The sequence below is a fragment of the Onthophagus taurus genome, chromosome 7 (genome assembly GCF_036711975.1).
Source record: "Onthophagus taurus isolate NC chromosome 7, IU_Otau_3.0, whole genome shotgun sequence".
NCBI lineage: Eukaryota > Metazoa > Arthropoda > Insecta > Coleoptera > Scarabaeidae > Onthophagus > Onthophagus taurus.
The window spans coordinates 24172987-24197369 of NC_091972.1; the positions used below are offsets into that span (position 1 = coordinate 24172987).

The 24383-nt window shown below is 32.8% G+C and overlaps 1 protein-coding gene across 1 annotated transcript; it reads right to left on the reverse strand.

Moving 5' to 3' along the window:
- Positions 1-1967: 1967 nt before the first annotated feature.
- LOC111415260 (uncharacterized) lies at positions 1968-23120 on the reverse strand. The gene is made up of 5 exons (XM_023046843.2): positions 22675-23120; positions 10226-10562; positions 10059-10162; positions 2718-2834; positions 1968-2326 (listed from the first exon to the last, which is right to left on the reverse strand). The coding sequence occupies exons 2-5, from the start codon at positions 10306-10308 to the stop codon at positions 2178-2180; spliced, it is 453 nt and encodes a 150-aa protein (XP_022902611.2). The 5' UTR covers positions 10309-10562; positions 22675-23120; the 3' UTR covers positions 1968-2177.
- Positions 23121-24383: the final 1263 nt, after the last annotated feature.

Below are 24383 nucleotides of genomic sequence, written 5' to 3' on the forward strand. Positions count from 1 at the left end.
TGGTCTTATGATTCGCGACAACTGTGTAATTGCATTGCCTGAGGCCGCCTAAGATACAAAATTTACATAATTGGTAATAATAATATAAATATAATATATATAAATAAAATTGGTAATTGTACTAAATATTTGTAATAATAAAGTTACAATAGATCTTATAGGTCGCGGTGACGTGAGGGGCCGCTCCCCTCAGCCCGGCAGCAATAATAATAATAATAATAATAATAAAGATACAAGGAAATAGAAAAAGTGATTGGTGTATGTTAAAATGGTATTAATTGATTAGAAACACACTAAGGTTATTTTGATAGAGACAAAGCAAGTTAATAATGTAAGAGGGATGTTTTCCAAAAAATTTAAAGACTCTAGAATATGGAAAAGCTTATTGCTATAAATCAAATTACCTCCAATCGGTGAAAATAACTTTCTAGAAGCCTTTTTGAAAATGAAACAATAAGAATAAATTGATTTTGATGTGTTTGGCGGTGTTACAAAGATACATTCAAATAGAAGACGCTTGTTGGTGAGTGTCGAAATTGTATAAATCGATTAGAAACACAGTGGGATTAGATGATTACAAAACAAAATAAGTCAACAGTATTAAAACCGGTTGGTTTTTTTTGTTTTTTTCCTGTTTCTCACATCGTTCAATATCTGGTGTCAGTTTCCTGTGCTCACTGCGCCTGCAATGGTTATGTTTAACATCTTGCGCTGTAGTGTTATAATTTTACGTTTTTCATTTTTTAACTATATTTAAAAAATTTTAATCAAATGTATGACTTTTTGTAGCTTCGTTTTTTGGCAGTAAGTGATTCTGTATATTTTTATATACTATTTAATTTTAGACTTAATTTGGATATTTCCATTTAGCTTTCGGCTGAAGATGATACTTCGAAACCGGTACCGATTTATATTTTTCAATAAAAGGAAGTTAGAAGTTTTAGTCAAAGATGTTTTCATTGCTGAATCACTTGCAACATGGATAACAATCTAAATCTCAATGGTTTGACTAATGCCAATCAGTTTGTCCCATATTTTAGTCTCTTTGAATTTTTCTGCAAAACATCTCCAGTAACTTTTATAACGTCGTTTTTATCAAGTAATCTGAAAACGTTTTCAATTACTTGTTGTATGTAAAATGATTTAAATTTTGAGACATACCAACAAGCTTTTTCTATTTCCCAAAACCTTTGAAACACTTCCAACTTAAAGTAAATTAAATAACTACCCTACGTAACAATTTTTGAAACACCTTGTGCAGGTGTTCCAAATTCGTTGTCAGCAAAGGCCATCTCCGTAACTAAAAGACATAGAAAAAAAGTAGCTTACATGTTATGATCTCGTTTCTCGAGAAACTGCTAATGCTGTTAGTAACTAGTAAGCTATCGTCTTTTGTTACGCTAGTATCTTACTTATTACATGAGTATTATAAATAAAACATTACATGGGCAATTTTTACGAAGAATTCAATTTCCAAAATTCAAATAAGAATGCGACGTTACCCACGGAATTATATTTCACAAGATATCCTGAAAGAAGACAACCAAGAACGCAAGAACGTTCATGTAAGCTACTGTTTTTCTATCTTTTTTAGTTTAGGAGTTAGCCTATGCGGACAACGAAATTGGGACATCCTGTACATTTGCGTTACTAAACTCAAATTATCACAACAGAATTAAACCGTTAACTTTTAACATTATTATCGTCTTCACGCAAAATTTAAATTATGACCAATTTTACCGCAACTCTATCTATTTTTTGATTTACATAAATAAATACCTTCTTAAGAAACGTTGAAAACATGTTTTTGATCGTTTAAATCGCTTATTATTACTCTCTTTTATTACCACTTCGATCGTAAAACACAAATCCATCGGTTTCTTTCAGCAAAGACAATAATAACCAATAATAATAAATGGCAATTTTTTTAACTTTTACATCAGTATATTATTATATTAAAAAATGTGTACTTTTTTGCAGTAAAATTTTTATTACCTATTACTTTGAGACAATCCGACAATATTTTATGTACAATTTGGCTATAGTCTATACATCATTTACGTATTTATTTACATATGTAGGTATAAAGGACAGTAAGAATATACATTATGTATGTAACTTTATCATCAATCAACGAGGAATTCCTTTCAAAATTTACAATGCATGGGAATATATGATCACTGTGTAATTGTTGTTGTGTGTTGAGTGTTTTCTTGGTGAGATTGCGTAGTTGGTAGATGGACGGTTGGCAGGACTACCACTGATGATAATACAGCGTGGTCAGATTTTATTACATCATCGTATTTTGGTGGTGGGTCATAATATCCTAAAAAAAAATTATTAATTGAACAACAAATATAAAAGTTAATTTAAATTATTTTCTATATTTGTCAACGTCAAATTTCTCTGTTGGTATTATCCTATCCCTATATAATTTATGTCATTTTCTGATTAGTAATACTAATTTAAGTAAAAACGTGCTACAAACGAATGAAAGTAAACAATTAGGTAATAAATTTCAATTATTTAATTATAATTATTATAAAATCGAAAAGTAAATTATGTCTTTTTGAATATCGAAAGTTCAAACGTCAATGTGACATAACTTGATTTCAAAACATAATATCCGGTTTATCTTACCAACTTTAGAATATTTTGACAGATATTGTAGAATAAAAATAGTGTATTAATTATATTTATATTTTTTAGTTATATACCTGTATAATCAGGTGCACATGGATAAACACCGTGGTTTGCATCATTCTGATTGTCGTAAGGCGGTGGACCATCCGTAGGAACAGTAAAAATTTGTTGGTCGGTTGTTCGTCTTCTTACTAAAAATGAGAATTTCGAAATTTTTTTAGTTGTTGATACAGAAATTTATAAACTTAAACAATTAGTTATGATAAAAAATTAGTCAGATATCTATTCACATTATTTGCATTCTCTGATAACATATAAATGTGTTTTGAAGGTTTCCGCTATTAACTGTAAGTCGTATATTCTCTATTTATTGTCGACTTTTGAATTTTAAATTGAAGGCAAAAAATATAGAAGTGTTTACAAATACCTGTAATCTTTTATTATCTTCCTTAAACATAATTGATGTACTTAAAATAATTTGATAAAGAAATTATCACAACGTGACATGTAATGTGAATAACAGACTTGGAAGGATTTTTTAATATGGTATTGTATTGCAATATGAAATAAAGTAAAATAATATTTTTTATATAAAGGTTAAAGTGTGCTCTTTAAAATGATATATATAATATAATGATATATATATTTGTATTTATTTATATGAAAATGACAGCGCATCATACGAAATGTCAAAACATTACCAACCTTAAACAAGTAAAGTCACCAACCAAAGTCATATAAAATCACAATTTATGATGAAATTTTCAACAAAAATGAACTATTAAGATTATTAGATAATTAAGAGACATTTCAGATGTGTTATAATCTCTTAGGCAATTTTATTACCTTTCTTTTGCAAAGCGCAAAAAAATCGATATTTCTGTAGGAACTTGTGACGTAATTATTTATTAAAATTTGTTATTCCCTATCAAATTTGTCTATGAGGGCAAAAGGCTTGGGATGAAAACACTTCGAGCAATTGCTGGCTATTTTTTGATAGATCGCATAAGAAGCGAAGACATTAAGGAAAAATATGGGCCGAAAATCTCCAGAGAAAGAAAACCACATGGGAGCAGACCTCCTGCACTTCCTCCAAAGAGGAAGTACGAAAGCTGGAGTTTAATATATCAGTGAAAACTGTGGACTGTTGAAGAATGACATGGTCGAGCCTTATTATAAGAGGAAGAAGAAGAAATCAGTGCTTTTTCCGTATTCTAAACTCTTTGAACTTTCTGGAAAACATCTCCATTGACTTCTCTACCTTTTGGTGTGTTTCTCAAGTAACCTGAAAAAATTGTTTAATAGATTTGACCCATTTTGACACACACCAATCAGCTTTTCCCGTTTTTAAATCTCTTTTAGCTTTTCTGCAAAATAATTCCAGTAACATTTTTAACTTCTATAGTTTCTCAACAAGGTATTCTAATTTTCTTTGAAACACTTCCAAATAAAATTTGTGACGTAATTATTTATTAAAATTTGTCATTCCATATCAAATCTGTCTATGAGAACAAAAGGCTTCTTCGATGCCTTGTTCGACCATAATGTTCCACCGACTCTTTGTGGTTGGATTGAGAACACTCTTAAACATAGGATAGTTAAGCTTAGGGCTGGCGATGTCAGTCTCCAAGAAGGAGTTACTCCAGGCTGTCCACAAGGGGGACCCCCACTTTTGTGGGACCTTACCCTGGATAGCCTCTTGAAACGCCTCGCTGAAGTCAACTATACTACAGTTGGTTACGATGATGATTTAACCATTCTCGTCAAAGGCAAGTACATAAACGTACTTTTTGATAGGATGCAAGTAGCTTTCAAATTGATAGAGATTTGATGTGACGAACAAAGATTCTCTGTGAATTCTAAGAAGATAGAGTTGATTCTTTTTACACGGATGAGGAAGTTTGGCAAGCCCAGAATGCTATCCCTTGCTAATACTCCATTGGTGTTGTCAAAAGAAGTCAAATATCTGGGCACCACACTTGACAATAAAATGACATGGAGAGCGCACCTAGATAATAGAGTAAAAAAAGCGTACGTTGCATTCGGTCAATGCCAGAGGACTATAGGTAAGACATGGGGTTCGTTATCCAAAAATGCCCTCTGGTTTTATACGGCTGTAATCCGGTCTATGCTTACATATGGTGCAGTAGTATGGTGGGGCCTTGGAAAACATGTTGAACCTAACGCCATTTCATTTGCTCATTCAAGAGGTGACACTGATGACCATGATTCGACTGCGAGTAGCAGGAATTCTAATTGATGAGAGATATAGTAAAAATGCCATTCTCTGGAATGAAATGGTGGACTACTCACCAATTCTGGAATGTATAACGGACTTCACACCCCTGCAACACATTTTTACGAAGAAATATCTCACCCACCCAAGTTCCACAGAAATAGAGGTAAAAAGCAGCATTAAAATCTACACCGATGGTTCAAGGACACGGGAAGGAGGTAGAGCCGAAGTCTTCTCGTACGAGCTCCAACTTCACGTATCTGAACCTCTAGGTAAAAGTACCACCGTCATACAGGCGGAGTTCATCGCCATACAACTTGCCGCTGACGTTATTGTCAGATCCAACTTGGTAGGTAAGACTTGTACAATTTACACTGACAGTAGACAAGCCATTTTAGCCCTGAGTAGAATAACAATTACGTCAGGACTTGTTATGGGTTGTCATCTGACATTGGAGAAGACCGCAGTGTATAACTGTGTTATACTTTAATGGACAAAAGAACACTAGACTTGTTCAGGTAACAAGCACTCTGATAGGCTTGTCAAAAGGGCTGCCAAGCGAGCGCCGTGTTCGCCTGAACCGATAATCGCTTCGTCCTTATCAACTCAGATTGAGATGATTAAAGATTTTACCCACAAAAAGTTTATGAACTGGTGGGATAGGGTTAAGGGCTGCTATCTGTCTAAGGAAGTATTACATTATCCCTCAGCAGAGGCAGCCTTGTCTTTCGTAAGGCTTGGTAGAAACGCTCTATGAACTGTAACGGGACTCGTCACGGGTCACTGTAAGGTAAACAAGCATCTTTATAACCTTAAGCTTGCTGTTAGTCCTCTCTGTCGCCTCTGTGAACAGAGCGAGGAGACGGTTCGACACATCTTGTGTGAATGCCCCACTCTGCAAGACCTCAGAATGAGAGACTTCGGAGAGGAATGGCCGAGCATAGATGGCATCAGGAACACACCTCTGAGCTGTATCCTAGCCTTCGGAAATTCCTTAGGCTGGTTGATGTAGCCGGAGAGAATGCAGGAGGATGTACAAGGGGCCCGTTGGGGCCTAGGTGCTGTATGCGGTAGCATACCCTCTCCTTTCTACATACAAGGCTACAATCTTTTTACATACAAGGCTTCTTCGAAGCACAGGGAAAAATATGGGCCAAAAATTACCAGAGACGGGAAAGCACATGCAAGCAGACCTCCTGGACGTCCTCTAAAGAGGTAGTACGAACGCTGGAGTTCAACATCCCAGTCAAAACTGTGAACTGTTGAAGAATGACAAGGCCATAAGTGATACTCTGCTTTCAGTAACAAAAATTATCTTTTTCAAATATAAGGAACTTTTGAAACTGAACATGTTTTAAAATTGATATGATATCTGAAACATCACACAGTTTTTTTAATAGACACGCGGCATAACCTGAAAGTTTCTAGTTTCATACTCAGTGACATAGAAATTGCAACACCACAAAGGGTATATCCTTGACCATACTGGGCAGAAACGTTTAACTACTCGCGCCGGTGTAAAATATACACCACTTGCACTGAAAACCTCGCCCATGTGCTCCCACCTAACCTATAATTGAAGTGCCTACTAGAACCACCGTCATTCTCGCTGGTCTCGCTGCGACAGCTCTAGTGATAACATACTTATTTAGTGTGAAATCTATCTATTCTATCTATCTTCTATTTGGTGTACGGGATACACCACGCGAGGAGTTATGTAAGTATATTTTAAAATTTTTTAGTTTAGTTGTTTGGCATAAAATATTTTATTTGCCATTCACTTTGTTTATAGAAACAACAACGAATTTTTTTAAATACATAAAATTAATTTTGTAGGGATAGGATACCAGTTAGAGATCCATAATGTCTAACCGAAAATGAACTTGAGGCTATGGCTCGCGCTTTATGGGACGAAGAATGTGAAGAAGAAGTTGGAGGAGAATCGGGACGATAGAGGATGAAGCTATAGAGGACAGTGAGCACAACACAGAGTCGGAAGAAGAATTCACCCAGACAGATGATGAAGAGGAAAATGCAGATCAAGAACTGAATAACTCAGATGTTGACAAAGAAAATGTAAGTGGGACTAGTGAAGAAGACAGCGAAGAACATTTTGTGACTAGAGATAAGAAAAAAAGAATGGTGTGGAAGAAGAGTCCAATTTTAAGTAAATTTAGCAAAACTAATAAAAAAAATATTGTGAAAATTTTTCCTGGGCCAAACAATATGCACGAGATATTACCAATGAAAAAAGTGCTTTTGACAAATTTTTTACTGATGACATGATGAAATATTGTTCAATACACAAACCTAGAAATTGCAAGATTACGAACACATTATCACCGGCCAAGAGATGCTAAAAATACCACGAAATCGGAAATATTAGCTTTTGTAGGATTACTACTTCTAGCAGAAAGCAAAAAGCAGAACCATACACATTTTCTGGAATTGTGGACAGCTGATGGAACTGGATCAGAAATATTTAGAGCTTCTATGTGTTATAACCGGTTTCTATTTTTGCTAACCGCAATTAGGTTTGACGACAAAAGTACTAGACGTGAGAGAAAAGCCACTGATAAACTGGCCGCTATCTGATTTATTCTTGACCGTTTTGTAGACAACTGCGATAACAATTATAATGTGGGAGAACATGTAACAATTGATGAAATGTTGATACCCATTAGAGGCAGGTGTAGTTTTATCCAATACATCCCCAATAAACCTGCTAAGTATGGATTAAAAGTGTTCGTTTTATGTGACTCCAGAACATTTTATGTGAACAACTTAGAGGTTTATTGTGGTCAACAGCCAGAAGGGCAATACAAAAATTCAAATACACCAACTGCAATTACTCACCGTTCGCTTCAGCCGTGGAAAGGAAAAAACAGAAATGTAATGTGCGACAATTGGTACACAAGTTATTCTTTGGCAAAGGAGCTTTTGGAAGATAAAGTCACAATTGTTGGAACATTAAAAAAGAACAAAAAGGAATTGCCGGCAGAATTTGTACCAAATAAAACGAGAGCACCTGCCTCGTCCGTCTTTGGATTTCAAAAAGACGTCACTATTGTATCTTATGCTCCCAAAAAAAATAAAACTTTAATTTTGCTTTCTACCATGCATTGTGATGCTGCAATTCACCCTGTAACCAATAAGCCAGATATTATAATGGACTACAACAGTTGTAAAGGAGGCGTCGATACTGTGGACAAAATGTGTGGCACGTACTCCGTTCTCAGAAGAACGAGAAGATGGCCTTTAGTTTTATTTTTTCAGTTGGTGAACATTGCAGGTATAAACAGTCAAATATATAACGCCATACGCATCGAGGATGGTCACAAATACAGAAGAGTTTTTCTAAAAGAATTGGCGATGTCTTTGATGAAACCACACCTTTCAGAAAGAGCTACCATAAGGACATTACCTTTGGATTTCCAACGTTTCCTGAATAAGTGCAAACCTCCTCAAGAGATACATGAACAAGAGCCTCCAGCAAAAATACGAGGAAGGTGCTTATCGTCGGTTACCAAAACGTAGCAATTGATTAAAATTTCATTCATATGGCTTTGCCAATTGTTAGTTTGGGCAAAGGTACATCGACTCTAGAACCTCATCCGCAAGTGACCTCAGCATTGTGGATGTGTATGATGCTTTATTATAGTATTAAACAAATTTGTGTCGATGTCATATCAACTCCATCGCCTCGGCCGGAAGCAACCTCACCGTTTTGAGTATATATGATGTTTTATTAGAATGTAAAACACCCTGTGTAAATATCACATCAAGTCTAGCGCCTCGCCCGCAAGTGATTCTGCCCTTTTGTATCGATATCATATCAACTCTAGTGCCTCGGTTGCAAGCGACCTCGGCGTATTGAATGTATATGATGTTTTAATGCAATGTTGACCGACTTGTGTAAATATCAAGCCAACGTGGAAATTGTTAGTCTGCAAGGAAATGGATAAGAGTAGGTGACAAACGTTTCAGAAGAGGAACTGATGGCAAGTAACCAATAGGAATAGGAATAGGTTATGAGAAATGGACAATGTATTTACTTAGTGAAAATTCATTATAAAAATGGTGAGATGATCATAATTTCTTTTCGCCCTGCTGTAGTACAGTTAATCCATAAATTTGAGAGTTTCAGACATTTTAGTGATGAGAAGGCCGCCATAGCTGAGAGTGTGGATAAAAACCCAGGTTTGTCCGTTTCAAGACGTTCACAGGAATTGGGCTTATCAAAATTCATTTTCTTTTGTCCCGAAATTGATGCTTTGAATGTGGACGACGTTTATTTTCAGCATGATGGCGCAACATGCCACACTGCTCGTGAAACGATAACTTTATTGGGCAAAAAATTTTCTGGACATGTAATTCTTCGAAATGGAGACATGATTTGGTCGCTGACATTGCGTAATTTAACAGCATTGGACCATTTTCTTTCAGACTATCTTAAAGATAAAGTGTTCCAGCAACGATTCAAAGACAATATGAGAGCTTTTATTCGTGAAATATTGTTCTAAACATTGCAATAATTTGGCATTAGTTATGAAACGAAATTGTATTAATTTCTATTAAAATTATTAAATAAATTTTTTAGATAGTACTTAGATAGCGATCTAAAAATAAGATTTAGATTATAGTATTTGTATCTAAAGATTGAGTTGTTATCGATGACGACAATAATTTACCGTTTTATTCCATCAAATGATAATTATTAAACTAATTATATTTAGGATGACTTGTATCTTACAAGTTATCCCAAACTAGAAATCTGAAGTGTACAAACTAAATGATAATGGTGTAAAAATATATGATGTTCACTCTCCATCCGTTTCGTTCAATCTCAATACGACGCAAAAAATGTTGGCGTCGTTTAGGTAAAACACACAACTCTTTATAATTACCCAATCTGTCTTGATAACAACATTACGAGGTTGTAATATTCCATCAAACGATAACCATGGTAAACATTGCAAATATTTGCTTTAACATGAGAGATATCACTTGCATTAATGTCTACATAGGTAATGTGTGTCTATGATATATTTTATCAGTTCTTATTAAAAATATGAATTAAGCCAATCTATTTTAACCCACCGTTAACATTTTTCGTTAATTAAAAAAATGAAAATGTTAAAATCATTTAAATTTATTAAAAGTATCTTTAATTATTTACCGTGATCTTGAGCGTAAGCCTTCCTAATTTTCTGTAATAAACTGCACAACGACACAATAAACAGAACGATAAGTGCTACAACGATAATTAGTTCGAACCCCATCCTAAAATTGTAAACATGTCCGTTTTGTTGGGAAAGTCGAAACGCACTGTTTCAAAATTCTTACATGACTTCACTATCCACAATTACTGAATTCCTGATTCCTACTGTCAAATTATTCGCTTGCAATTCATTGGCTATTGATACCATCAGTTTTCCGCGTGTTATCTCCGTTTTGTTGCGATTAGATATTGACGATGGCTGTATGGAGAAATTATCAGTCAAAATAAAAAAAAATAAATTGAATAAAAGCAGAGATAAATCATAAGTCAATATTTAGTAATCTTTTAATCTTGAATGCTTCAAATGTGTATTCTTGGACGATGAGTTGGATCCGATTATTATTCGCTAAATACAGTGTATCATTAAATACCAAGTTTCAGATTTATCTCAGTGTGTTGAATCTGCAATACAAACAGAACAAAAGGGTTTAAGATATATCGTTTAATTTTTATGAATGTTATTGAGAATTAATGTGATTGCGATAATGATGTTTTATTGCTTTAATTTTGAAGAGGGTATTGATTAAGGTGTTATTTTAATTAATTGCTATATTATTGACGGCTTTAATTAAATGTTTTAATAAGTTTATTAGATAACGATCTTATGTGAAACTATTTTTTTGATTAGTTGTTTAGATTTACTTATAAGATTAGTCGTTTTTTTATTAATACGAGAGTTACATATTATCATGTGATTCTCCTTTAGTATTGTAAATTAAACTTTCGTTTGGTTCTTTCTGGTCTAAAGTAATAAGTCAATATTATTTGCAGACTAGAAGGTCTGGGAAACCCATTAATCATCGGAAGAGTTACGTTAGAGTAATTTCGTGGCAGTATTAAAACACACAACACATATTCTCGATATCTTTCGTATGGTATCATTTGATTTCTTTTAAGTGTGAATGTGTTAAGTTAAAATTATCATACTAAAAACCGCAAATGTATTTGGTAAGATTTATTTCAAAGGAATTCATAAATAAAATTAGTTAATTTATCATTTTTCAGATTTTTACCTATAAACGTATTTTAAAAACATAGGATTGAATCATCCAGTGCCTTTAGGTGATTCTACAATAATTTAATCAATGAGGTAGAAAAGGTGTGGATATTTACGACACAATCCATAAAATAATCTTATACTGTAGCCGAATACTATTAAATACTATTATTTGATTTAACCCTTTGTGTCCCGACGGTACTTTAAAGTACCGGTAATTTTAAACACTCATTTTAAACTGTAGTCATCTATTCGGCGCATTTAGAGCTGTCGGTACTTTCTAATATACAAGAAAGTATCTGTATAAAAAATGACACAATCAGCACTGTAGGGTTTTTAGGTATATTTAAACTTATTCGTCCAGATGTGAGGTTAGAAGTTTAGTGAAAAGTGGTCTTGTTGAATTTTGTTGTTCAAAAAGGTATCTCTTTGATAGATAAGGTGTGATTATTACAGATCATTTTAAAAAGAAAGCAGTGAGCTTTAATTTAAAATAAGTCTCATTCCTTAATTTCAATAAATACGGCTTCCAGGAATTTTTAAATTAGCATCTTTTTTGATACTTTTAAGTTATACGAAAATGTAAGTTTTGCTTCAACATTTTTTTTCTCAATATTTTTCCAATCCAACCCAACAATTATTATACAGCATTTTAAAGAGAAAGCTTTGAGCTTTAATTTAAAATTAGTCTCATTCCTTAATTTCAATAAATACGGCTTCGACGAATTTTTAAGTTAGCATCTTTTTTGATACTTTTAAGTTATGCGAAAATGTAAGTTTTGTTTCAACATTTTTTTTCTCAATACTTTTCCAATCCAACCCAACAATTATTATAGAATTAGTCTCATTCCTTAATTTCAATAAATACGGCTTACAGGAATTTTTAAATTAGTATCTTTTTTGACACTTTTAGGTTATACGAAAATGTAAGTTTTATTTCAACATTTTTTTTCTCAATATTTTGCCAATCCAATCCAACAATTATTGTACGTCATTTTAAAGAGAAAGCTTGGACCTTTAATTTAGAATAAGTCTCATTCCTTAATTTTAATAAATACGGCTTCCAGAAATTTTTAAATTAGTAACAACAATTAGCAATCCAACCCAACAATTATTATACAGCATTGTAAAGAGAAAGCTTTGAGCTTTAATTTAGAATAAGTCTCATTCCTTAATTTCAATAAATACGGCTCCAGGAATTTTTAAATTAGTATCTTTTTTGACACTTTTAGGTTATACGAAAATGTAAGTTTTATTTAAAAATTTTTTTTCTCAATATTTTTCTAATCCAACCCAACAATTATTATACATCATTTTAAAGAGAAAGTTTTGAGCTTTAATTTAGAATAAGTCTCATTCCTTAATTGCAATAAATACGGCTTCCACGAATTTTTAAATTAGTATCTTTTTTGACACTTTTAGGTTATACGAAAATGTAAGTTTTGTTTCAACATTATTTTCTCAATATTTTTCCAATCCAACCCAACAATTATTTTACATCATTTTAAAGAGAAAGCTTTGAGCTTTAATTTAAAATTAGTCTCATTCCTTAATTTCAATAAATACGGCTTCCACGAATTTTTAAATTAGCATCTTTTTTGATACTTTTAAGTTATGCGAAAATGTAAGTTTTGTTTCAACATTTTCTTTCTCAATACTTTTCCAATCCAACCCAACAATTATTATACATCATTTTAAAGAGAAAGCTTTCAGCTTTAATTTAGAATAAGTCTCAGTCCTTAATTTCAATAAATACGACTTCCACGAATTTTTAAATTAGCATCTTTTTTGACACTTTTAGGTTATACGAAAATGTAAGTTTTGTTTCAACATTTTTTTTCTCAATATTTTTCCAATCCAACCCAACAATTATTATACATCATTTTAAAGAGAAAGCTTTGAGCTTTAATTTAGAATAAGTCTCATTCCTGAATTTCAATAAATACGGCTTCCACGAATTTTTAAATTAGCATCTTTTTTGATACTTTTAAGTTATACGAAAATGTAAGTTTTATTTCAACATCTTTTTTCTCAATATTTTACCAATCCAACCCAACAATTATTATACGTCATTTTAAAGAGAAAGCTTTGAGCTTTAAGTTAGAATAAGTTTCATTCCCTAATTTCAATAAATACGGCTTCCACGAATTTTTAAATTAGCATCTTTTTTGATACTTTTAATTTATACGAAAATGTAAGTTTTGTTTCAATATTTTTTTTTCTGAATATTTTTCCAATCCAACCCAACAATTATTATAAATCATTTTAAAGAGAAAGCTTTGAGCTTTAATTTAGAATAAGTCTCATTCCTTAATTTCAATAAATACGGCTTCCAGGAATTTTTGAATTTGCATCTTTTTCCCACTTAGATTATGCAAAAATGTTAGTTTTTGCTCAATATGTTTTTTTTCAATATTCTATCAGATTTTCGTCGTTCTGTAAATACAGGTCTGATAAATAAATATTCAAATTTACTGCGTCCACGAAAGTGTCGTAGCGCAAGTTCAAAAGAAAGAAGAAGTTGTGAAAATTGTTCTGCCAAAGCTAGACCCCACTCAAAATGTACTGCGTGCAATGTTTATTTATGTTGTAATGAGAGAAAGAACTGTTTTTCTGAATGTCATAATGTAATTTAGATAAAGCAAGTGTTATTTAATTTCTAACGTAATAAAAAATGTATTATTTTTATATTAGCAATAATAGTTTTTGTATACTGAAAATATATTTTAATGCTTGACGGTACTCTCAAGTACCGTTATCCCCCTGGAGTGGGGGATTGCATATTTTGCTAAAATTGATTCCAAAGGCCTCTACTGAGTGTATTCTGATAGCGTTTTAATTCTGTCACAAAGTTTCAAAATTTTTGACTTCTTAGGATACAGGGTTAAAATGAAAAAAAAAAACAAACGTTTTTGTTCATATTATATTTCTCACGAAAGATGTAGCATAGAATTGTCCTATGTTAATGCATAGAGTTGTCGCTGTCGCTGTTTAAATGTGATAGACCAAGCGACCTCGACATTTTGGGTATATATAATGCTTTATTGCAGTGTTGAACAGGTTTATGTCGATATGAGCAACAAATGTTTCCTGGACATGTCAGTTCATGGTGCGGTCCATGGCTCATCGCGTTATTAAAATATTTATCACAGATTTCCTTCTATAGGACTCCCTGAAATCAATAATAACCCTCGCACAATCGATCAGCTGCTCGATCGCAATGCTGTGCAGATAAACTTATAACGATTATCTAATTAGCCTCGAGTAAGCTGGTGAACTGCTGAATTCGTCATCTCCTTCAACTGCTCTAGAGGTTACTAATTGCTACTTCTTTATACAGCCACTGCGGAACCAATTTCGGTGGAATTAATTGGGAAGCCATGAAATGGTTTTGTCTAGTGGAAAAAGCTTTCACAATTTTTTATTTATTATTTAATTAGGACTTTTGGTGTTAAATTCTATTCCAATAAAGTACTGTCGAAAGATGTTATTTATAGACAGTGCGCTATCCCATTTCAGATATCTTGTACAAGAAAATAGCTAATCGGGAACTGGCTATGGATGGTTCCTTTGCTCAATATGAGAAAGCTGCTGATCCTACATTTGAAAGTGGGATCCCACATCGAAATAAGACACAATGGACAAGCAAAGAACAACTCTAGGTAGAAAGGGGCATTGCTGGGAAAGAAGTAGAGCTAGAGATGAAGTTTGAGAAATTGGAAGTTTATGCAGGGTGTGTCAAATGTCTAGAATATAGCCAATAACTTCGTCATTTGTGGTTTTAGAGGAAAATATTTCAAATACAAGTTTCTTTATTAACCGTGGCGCATTTTTTGGTGATACTTCCTTGTTTGCATTGTTTTTTGTTTCGTTGCTATGGCAACCAACATTGTTATTTTAAATGGGAGCATATGTTTTTTTTGCACATTTTAATAGAGGATAAATCTCTCTACGCGATAAATATATCAAATCATATGGTTGTATAAGAAAAAAATCGAGAAAAATTGCGTTCTCTGAAAATATTTAATCAGCAAATTACAATCAAAGTAGGTGTCGAAATAATGCCGTTGACAGCTTTAAATGTCAAAAAATTGATAGTTTAAACAAATATGGCGCAATTAAGCGAACGACAAAGAATTCAAATATTAATAATGTATGGGTACGGTGATAGAAAACGCAATCAAAGTGAAGTTTGTACACTGTTCAATAATATTTACCCGGATACACAAATTACACAATCCACAGTATCGAAAATATTAAAAAAATTCTTTAACTGCGAAAGTGTTAAAAGTTGTTCCAAAAAGTTGATGGCCAAAGACCAATGACCATATATTATTAATTATTTATAATTGTTGAAACTCTAATTTTTTTGACATTTAAAGCTGTCAACGGCGTTATTTTGACACCAACTTTGATTGTAATTTGCTGATTTAATACTTTCAAAAAACGCATTTTTTCTTATACAACCATATGATTTGATATGTTCATCGCATAGAGGGACTTATGCTCTATCAAAGTATGCAAAAAAATATATGCATCCCATTTAAAATAACAATGTTGGTTGCCATAGCAACGAAACAAAAACAATGCAAACAAGCAAATATCGCCAAAAAATGCGCCATGTTTAATAAAAAAACTTGTATTTAGAAAAACATTTTTCTCTAAAACCACAAATGGCGAAGTTATTGGCTATATTCCAGACATTTGATACACCCTGTATAATGGAAATAACAGAAACAAAGAAAAAGAAAATGGAATTTATAAATTTCTCAACGAAAGTGTATTAACATCAGTACAGAAAAGCAATAGCAGTGACGGCAAAAGGATGGTATGACGATTTGTAGAGGAATTACTAAGAGGGGTTTTAGATGTTGTGGATTATCTACCCTATGTATACATGATCATTGACACCAATGTGCCAAGTATGCTTTTCAATACGGTAAAAATGATTTCAGAAAGACTACTGATAATTTTATTGGAAAAAAAGATAATATCCTTGCACTATTATAAGTATAAAAATGTGCCCCTATACAAAACTGTCTCTTTCTTCTTATTCCCATAGCTCCTAGAAGGAGCAAGCGGTGCCGATCGCCATTTGGTCTATTGGAAATGGTTTTTCGGTTTTCCTGCTGGCGTTTATTCAGGTCATGTGAAACCCATTTTCCAATCTTCTGGGTCTTTCACATTATTTTCAAATTACCTAGAGTATGCTCACCATGAATGAAATCAATACTGTCATAACTATATATTATGCTGTTGTATGAAACTTGTACATATGTAAGTTTTTTTCATTTTTTTAAATGGCTCTGCGGGATCCCAGCCCAAGCTACAGTGCAAAACGACTAATCTAGATTCACAAGAAGTTATTTAACTAAAAGATATCAAATAATAATGGCCCTCTTCCTCATGAAAACAAACATAATTTTAAAAATCTCAAAACCATTTCTGTCTCGAGATATAGCGGATCAAAGGTTCTTTAAAATTAAACATTATCTGCTATAAAAAGCACTTTTTTAAAAATATTGTCTACGCCATTACTCTCTACGCGTGTAAAGTGATGAATCAAAGTAAAAGTTTCTAAGAAAAACATAGAGTAGAAAATTTGTTAATTCAATCAAAAACTGTTGCTTTAATCAAAGTTTTGTAAGAGACCAATTGATAGATAATTGATCACTTTACACGAAAGCCTCTGCAGCAAACGGGCAAAGCCTCTGCCCGTTTGACAAAATTAGCTGTGGAGTTGAGAATATTTTTAAAAAAGGGCTTTTTATTGCAGATAATGTTTAATTTTAAAGAAAGTTTGACCCGCTATATCTCGTTAAGGAGGCATTTGCGACCCCATGTATATTAAGAGTTTTAATCTTAATTTTTGAAGTATTATCTGCCCTGGAAGTCTGTCAACGGTTTTTTAAATCACCCCGTATTTAGATCGGCACGGTAACATCCATGATCGGACTTCAGCCTGACAATAGTTGAAAAGAAATTTCTAGAAACATCACGCCCACTATACCATTGATGGTAAAGTATACGAGTATTAACTCGAATGTACTGCGTCTGCCTGTGCTGATATGTCTGAATCGGTGAATATACTCACGCTACTATTTGGGCGTATATTTCTATCTATATACTTCAAGGTCTCCAAAATTGCCGCAAAATACTAGTGGATGGACTAACGATAAGTTTAAAACTGGCATGGTAATCAATAGTAGGTATCAAAAAAGTACAACCAACACCACCACTTGCAGATTTGGAAGCATCAATATAAACAACCAAACTACCCTCTATCAACTGCAGAGTCTCAACAAACAGTTCTTTATTTTCCCAAACATCATTCCCATATGGAGGAATAATCACTTGATGCGAGCCAAAGTACTCAAAAAAGGTCGTACTTGGAAAAACCGAACATTTCAAAACAGAAAGTAGGCGAAGGAAGAGAAACATGAACGCAGTGACAAGTAGGATAGGTTCTGTTTTTCTAGAACCTATCCACTGCTACCTTAGGGACCTTAGCCTGAAACGTTTTATGGTTCGAAGCTGATAGTTCAACCATCTGCTTCGTCGACAAGAAATTGCGTCTATAGCTTCAACGTTAAGCGTTTCAATAGGAGTAGACTTCATTGCGCCTAAACAAATCCGAAGCGCTTTGCTCTGAATAACCAGAATGCGCTCAAGCTGATTTATCAAAAGCGTACATCCAAAGTCCAAATGCGACCTAATGCAACTTTTATAGAAATTATATGCTGTCTGAAAATCAGCGCCCCACTTTATTTTCACAAAAATACGGAATATGTTTATAATTTTCTCACATTTCCCGATAATGTAATCAATATGTCTCCGCCATGTTAATTTCTTATTTATCATAATCCCTAAATATCTTATACAATTCTCAATGGGATAGATGACATCATCTAGTCTTATGTTACCTAAAGGGCAGATGTAAGTTATAAATCTTTGCCAGATATCAATTGAAATGGCGCAAATGACGCTGAATATTACATTATCATCTAAGGCCAACTATGGGCGATTTCCCGTTTTGCATTTACACACCTGTTACAGTACTTCCTAATTATTGTAATGTAAGTGTTTCCTCTATGTTCTAACCTTGTTGTATTACTTATTGTACTTGATTTGTTGCTTTGGTAAGTAGTTTTGTTTGACCAACCTAGTTTGTATTGCATTTGTTTTCTTGTATGTTTTTCTTGTATTTCTTGTATTCGGCAAATGACATTTCCAAATTAAAAGTATTCCAATTTTGCGAAACCTTTTGAGTTTATACCTGATATATTATCTATTGTTCCTTTGAATGATTTAAATTATATGAAGGGTCAGGGGGAAAAACGATTATAGTCACAATTTAGAGGTGTAAAACCCTGCAGCTTGCGGATTGATCAGAAATTTTGTCAAATGTTTAAGTCGTTGTACTTAGCAATAGTGACTGATAGGGGAGAGTCGTATGAATACGTAAGCTGACATCTTGTTGGTGGTTTCCCTTTGTTTTTACCTCTTACTGGAGATTGCCACATAACACCTTTCTTCATATAGTTTCCAAAAACATGTTGCTGTAAAAAATAAATTTATGTTGCTGTAGATTTTTAATGTATCGCACAGCCCTAGTTGGAAAAGGGCATTTGAGCTTATAAAAAGGTTTCAAAAAATTTGTTCAAGATTTGAATAAAGTCTGATCACAATTAATAACTCGAAATGGTGTTGGTTTAGTTCTGCTATTTCTTATTACCTCCTTCCACTCTTCACGCAGTTCAACATTGGCTTTTTGGTTGATGAAACTCATGTTCTTGTCGCATTCCATGTAAGAGTGACCTCGGTCAGGGAACAAAACTATCACACAATCCAATGTCCGCTTTTTTTGAAACCAGATAGTGGAGATACAATTGTACAATTTTTATTTTGCTCTCCGCAGGGATCATAAAAAATAACAAGTTCTTGAACTGTGTCCGAAAGGTAATGATTGATAAAATGATCCAGTATTGAACATACATCATCACTCCCTTTCTTCGCAACAGTTTCGTCGTACGTATAAAATACCGATCCATTAGTTGAGAGCATGTGAATATTAAAGGCGTAGAAGTTTAACTGCTTCCGGTAATAAACATCGTTCGTAGTGATATTGGGTGTGTGAATTTTTTTTTAGAAAGTCCATTACAATAGCCTCTATTGTTTTTGACTTGAAGGATTTCTTCTAAAAAACCTCTTCAGAGAATAAAATTTTTCTGCTTTCTTTAAATGAAGGTTATGGTTAACTTCGAGTTTAGCCAGATTTTTATTTTCTTTACTTTTTTCAGCAAAACTTCTGACACTGTTTACTCCTCCTGTAATAGGAGCGTTTTGAACCCCGAAAGAATCGCAGGTACTGCATGCGTCTTTGCTTAGATAGCCAAATGAAATATTAAAGTTATTATTAAGTTCTGCCCTGAATGAATCCTAAGACACCTGATTTTCTGAATGATTATCATTAAACATCCTATGAAGTTTCGAAATATTTATGTTTTCAGATAAATAAGTCTTTTTCGTATCTTTAAGGGAGTAGTGTTACTTACGATATTTCAAAGACTTGATAAAATCATTAACAAGAGTGATAGTATCATTACTGTGTTTATGTGATCTGTTCGAATGTTTACCTCGTTTGTCTGTTAGCGAAACACCCATCTCCCTCAAACATTGCTGAATAGTTTGAACCCTACGACCTGTTATACCATGTACAGTCAAAAATGTCTTATAATATACTTGTATTTCTTTGTAATTGTTATTTTTTTTTACCCTCAACTTGTACGAGTAAAATTAAGCAATAGCTATGCCACTATCTGTACGAGGACGGTGTCTCATTATTGGGAGTGCAGTAATGAGACCACTCAGGTAACTATTTTGCTCGTCAAAAGTTAGCATGGTGTTGAATTCTTTTATAATTCGCTTCCTTTCCTCTACAACAACATTGTCAAAACACTTAAGTCTTGAACAGTTACAACTGTTACCTGCCTCCTGTGACATAAGCCTTAATTTTTTCATTACACTTTTCATTCGGCCGCGTTTTTTGTCTTTTCTTTGTAGACTGCCGATAAACATTTCTCTAGAATTCCGTTAGCCAAACAATTAAATGACTACGATTTACTACCTGAAGCGGAATACAATATTTACCAACCTCGGATTAATTTAGGTTAACTTAACTAAAGTATGTTTATCCTAGTTACTGGTTAAGTAGCCTATTGAAACATGCCTAAATAGCGACAGAGCCACCTCAATGCCTATACAGGGTGATTTATTAGCGCATCATCAAACTTTGACATATGATAGCTAATCCAATTACCAAAAAAAGATGTTAATGAACATATGTCCTATTTCAATTATTTACGAAATTATAACACTTTAAAGTTTTAATTTTTATATCATAATTAACTGCTACATTTTTTTTAAAACACATAAATATTACAAATATTGTTCAAAATAGCCTTCTTCTGCTAGAATACATGCTTCACAACGACGATTTAAAGAGTTCTTCAGCCGAATTAAAATGTCTGGTTGATTTCTTATTTCAGTAGCAGCCATTTGTATTCTGTTTAATAACTGTTCTCGTGTGTTAATTTCCACTTGATACACAATTTGTTTCATTTGACTCCATACGTAGAAATCTAATAGATTATGGTCGGGACCATAGCAAATGCACCAACTTGTTTGGAAAATATTGGTTTAACCACTCGATAACTACTCTTCCGCGATGAGGTGAAGCACCATCGTGCTGGTACCACATATTTTGAACGTTGTTGAAATTTCCTTGGTCTAATCGCATGCGGATTTTGTAATGCCCACATATATATTTATTATGGTAATTATTTATATCATGTCGTCTAAAACATGATTCATCTGTCCAGAGATCATTTGAAATGAAGTCATTATGTTGTTGCAATAACCATTCACAAAATGCTAACCGTTGCTGATTACCTCCTGGCTGTAGAGCTTGAACATTCTGTTTACGATACGGATGAAGGACTTCGCGGTTCAATACGCGCCATGCAAAATTTGGTGTGTATGTATGTGGTGTGCTATTCCTCGAGTGCTGATGGAAGGAGTATCAATGACAGCATTAATTACAGCTTCTTCGTCCTCTACATTAACTATATGCGGTCGAATAGCTTTTGCTGGAGCAGGATTACCTGTTTCTCGAAGTCTTCTGAAAGAATTGCTAAAAACTGAATAATATGGCAAATGACGCTGTGGAAATTACTCTCGTACTGATTGTCGAGCATTTCCATTGCAAAAACGATACACAAAAATTATATCAGCGTACTCTTCAGTGCTATAAGTGTACATTTTGAGTTTTTTCTTGTATGTAATAATTAAACCTTACAGCAAACTGACATACATATTACAATGACAACTTTGTTTTTGTTGAATGTTTGATTTTACTGACTATTAATAAATTCGCTGCAGAAAACTTTAAAGTGTTATATTGTCGTTGTTTAACGGTGAGCTAATAAATCATCCTGTATTAACGAACTGAACTCTTGGTTCTTATTTTAAAATGCGTTTTAACATAACTGTTGTTTGTTATTCCTCCTTACTCTCTTTAGATATCGATAGTATCTACCTCACAAACCAACAAATGGCACTATTAGTTTATTTTTTTCTTAAAATGGACTTTCATCGTTTTCCCTTGACTCTCCATATTCTATTTAGTTCAATAATAAATTGAATTTACTGGATTCAAAATAATAAACAAATAAATTGTGTGTAATAAATTTGTCAACATAGCTGTCAAAAACCTGTTTGTTAAAATGAAGAAAATAACAATTTTATTTGTTCAACATATATTTCAATTATGAAATTCTTAAGAAATAATTTTGTAGAAAATTGTTGTTATTTTTCCTGAAAATGAATGTTAAAAATGTAACCACAACATAGTATCCACCTTATACTCTCTCAATGTTAATAATGTATCTTTAACAAATAATTTTCAAGATTTTGATGCAAATAACTGTAATTTATTATACGATAATTAATGATGCTAATCATATACATATAATTATTCAACCGTGTAATTTTTAATAAGTTGTTTTCAATTTGTTTCAAGTCGTGCAAAATTGAAAAACAAACGTTACAATATTTTCTTTTCAAGGCAACCATTTATAGTTATAGGACTATAACGATTTTATTTTTGTTCGCTATTTCGGGGTATTGTGAAATTTATTTTATATGAAAATCCTCTCACAATAATGGTTTTTAATTTATAACAAAAACGTGTAAGTATTATTTGCGTCAGAGATAACATAAAAATAAAAAGAAACGAAACAGTACCATACGGCTGTGCAAACTATAACCGATAAGCTCAACAAATATGATCTATAAAACAATTGTTTTAATGCAGCATCAAGTACCAAAAATATATTCTCTTAGCACAAAAATACAGGGATAAATTAAAAGCAATTTGAATAAATTTATATAACAGATGAATGATTGAATGAAAATGAACGAAAACTTTTTCAATTAAATCAAAAAGTGATAACTTACCATCTAAGTAATTGATATTTTACATCTTTAATCAAAAAAAGGAAATAATTTGTCGGAATTTTCTCGTTCACTAACAACAATTTTTCTTCTTCAATATTTTATCCCATAACTTTATCCAGATAATGAACTCTGGTAAACTGGCCTAGATTTTTGTTAAACCCAACCTTTTTAAAACGATATCTCTGAAACAATACCGTCGGCAAAACCCAAAAGTAAATAAGATACTAAAAGTACGCAATCAAACAACTTGTTGATGTAAACCACCGCATTAATCTTGTCACTAATTGTGTAGAAAACGCGATGTTTGCAAAAAAAAGTAGGGGGAGAATAAATTTGGAGATGGGAAGAGCAAAGAGTTTACGACCGGAAATGCGGTTAAAAATTATATGGTAATAAAGTTGTGGGAAATACCACGTACTGTTATCGAGATTAGTTTTAGTTTTAGTGACCGGCGACGGCTTTTCCTACTACTCCTTAACAACAAAAGTATGAAAACGTCATGTGTGACGTTGAGCAATGAAAATGCCGTACAGTATGGGACTTCAAGGAAATTGATATGAATGACTCAAGGTTGGATAAACTAATATTTATAGGTGTTTTCTTTTATTTTTTAAACGCGAAATTAAAAATGGTATGCTTTAAATTTTGATTTATGTATTTTTTAGTGAACATTAAATTGTTATTAAATCATTTATAAGAAATAAACATTTATATGAATATTTAAAAATAATGATATGGAAAAATGGGAATGTCACTAAAAATATTAAGGTTCACCTCTAAATAAAGTGATTTTATACGGGTGCCCATTATGTATGGAATATAATATATATCTCGGTAAATGTTGACTTTATAAAAAAACATTTTATACAAAAGTTGTTTAATATTTTATTTGCCATAATAAAACAGCATTCAATTGTTTTTATTTCAGAAAACAAATGAGCAACGAATAACACTTGAAGTTTTTTAAATGGCAACGTACCCTTTCGTTAGGCTCATTTGATTTTAGTGACCTTATATCAGAACATTTTTGAAAAAATGTAAAAATTGCTTATTAAGAAAATTTAACTAATAATATTAATCTAGATATCCGAGATCGTCAAGTACCTCGAATTATAGATGTACAGGTGGTTCAAATTCGATGTCCGAATAGGCTATCTCCGAAACTATAAGAGTTAGAAAAGAAGTAGCTTACATGTCATGATTTCGTTTTTCGAGACACTGCTAATGTCAAAAACCTCAAAGCGTTATCGTCTTTTGTTTTCCCCCTAGAGGCCAAAATTGAAAATATCATAAAACCAGCAAGTGCAATTATCTTGGTTATTATTGTAGGTGGAGTATTATAACTAAGACATTATATGGACACTTTTTACAGAGAATTTGATGGCGTAATCAAAACAAATTTTTCGGTTTTAGATTTCTAGATATTATGACAACTTTCGTTTTTTTAAATGGAAACAACCACTGATTAAACTAAAACTAGAACTAACACTAGCACTACCACAAGAACTAACACTAGACCTAGAACTACAATCTTTCGGGTTAAGCCGAAGTGAGTAAGTGTAACTTCGAACTTGTTTCTGAAGAATGTTGCAACATGGCATCCGAAACGTCAAACATTTTTCAAAAAACGCACGGCTTAACCCGAAAGATTCTAGTTCTAGGTCTAGTGTTAGTTCTTGTGATAGTGCTAGTGTTAGTTCTAGTTTTAG

Excerpts from the sequence above, each read along its gene's own strand:
- LOC111415260 (XM_023046843.2), bottom strand. The coding sequence starts at position 10,308 with ATGGTATCAATAGCCAATGAATTGCAAGCGAATAATTTGACAGTAGGA. Across the intron at positions 10,163-10,225 it reads ATTGTGGATAGTGAAGTCAT|GATGGGGTTCGAACTAATTA; the intron begins GTAAGAATTTTG and ends TTACAATTTTAG. Across the intron at positions 2,835-10,058 it reads GGCTTACGCTCAAGATCACG|TAAGAAGACGAACAACCGAC; the intron begins GTAAATAATTAA and ends TCTCATTTTTAG.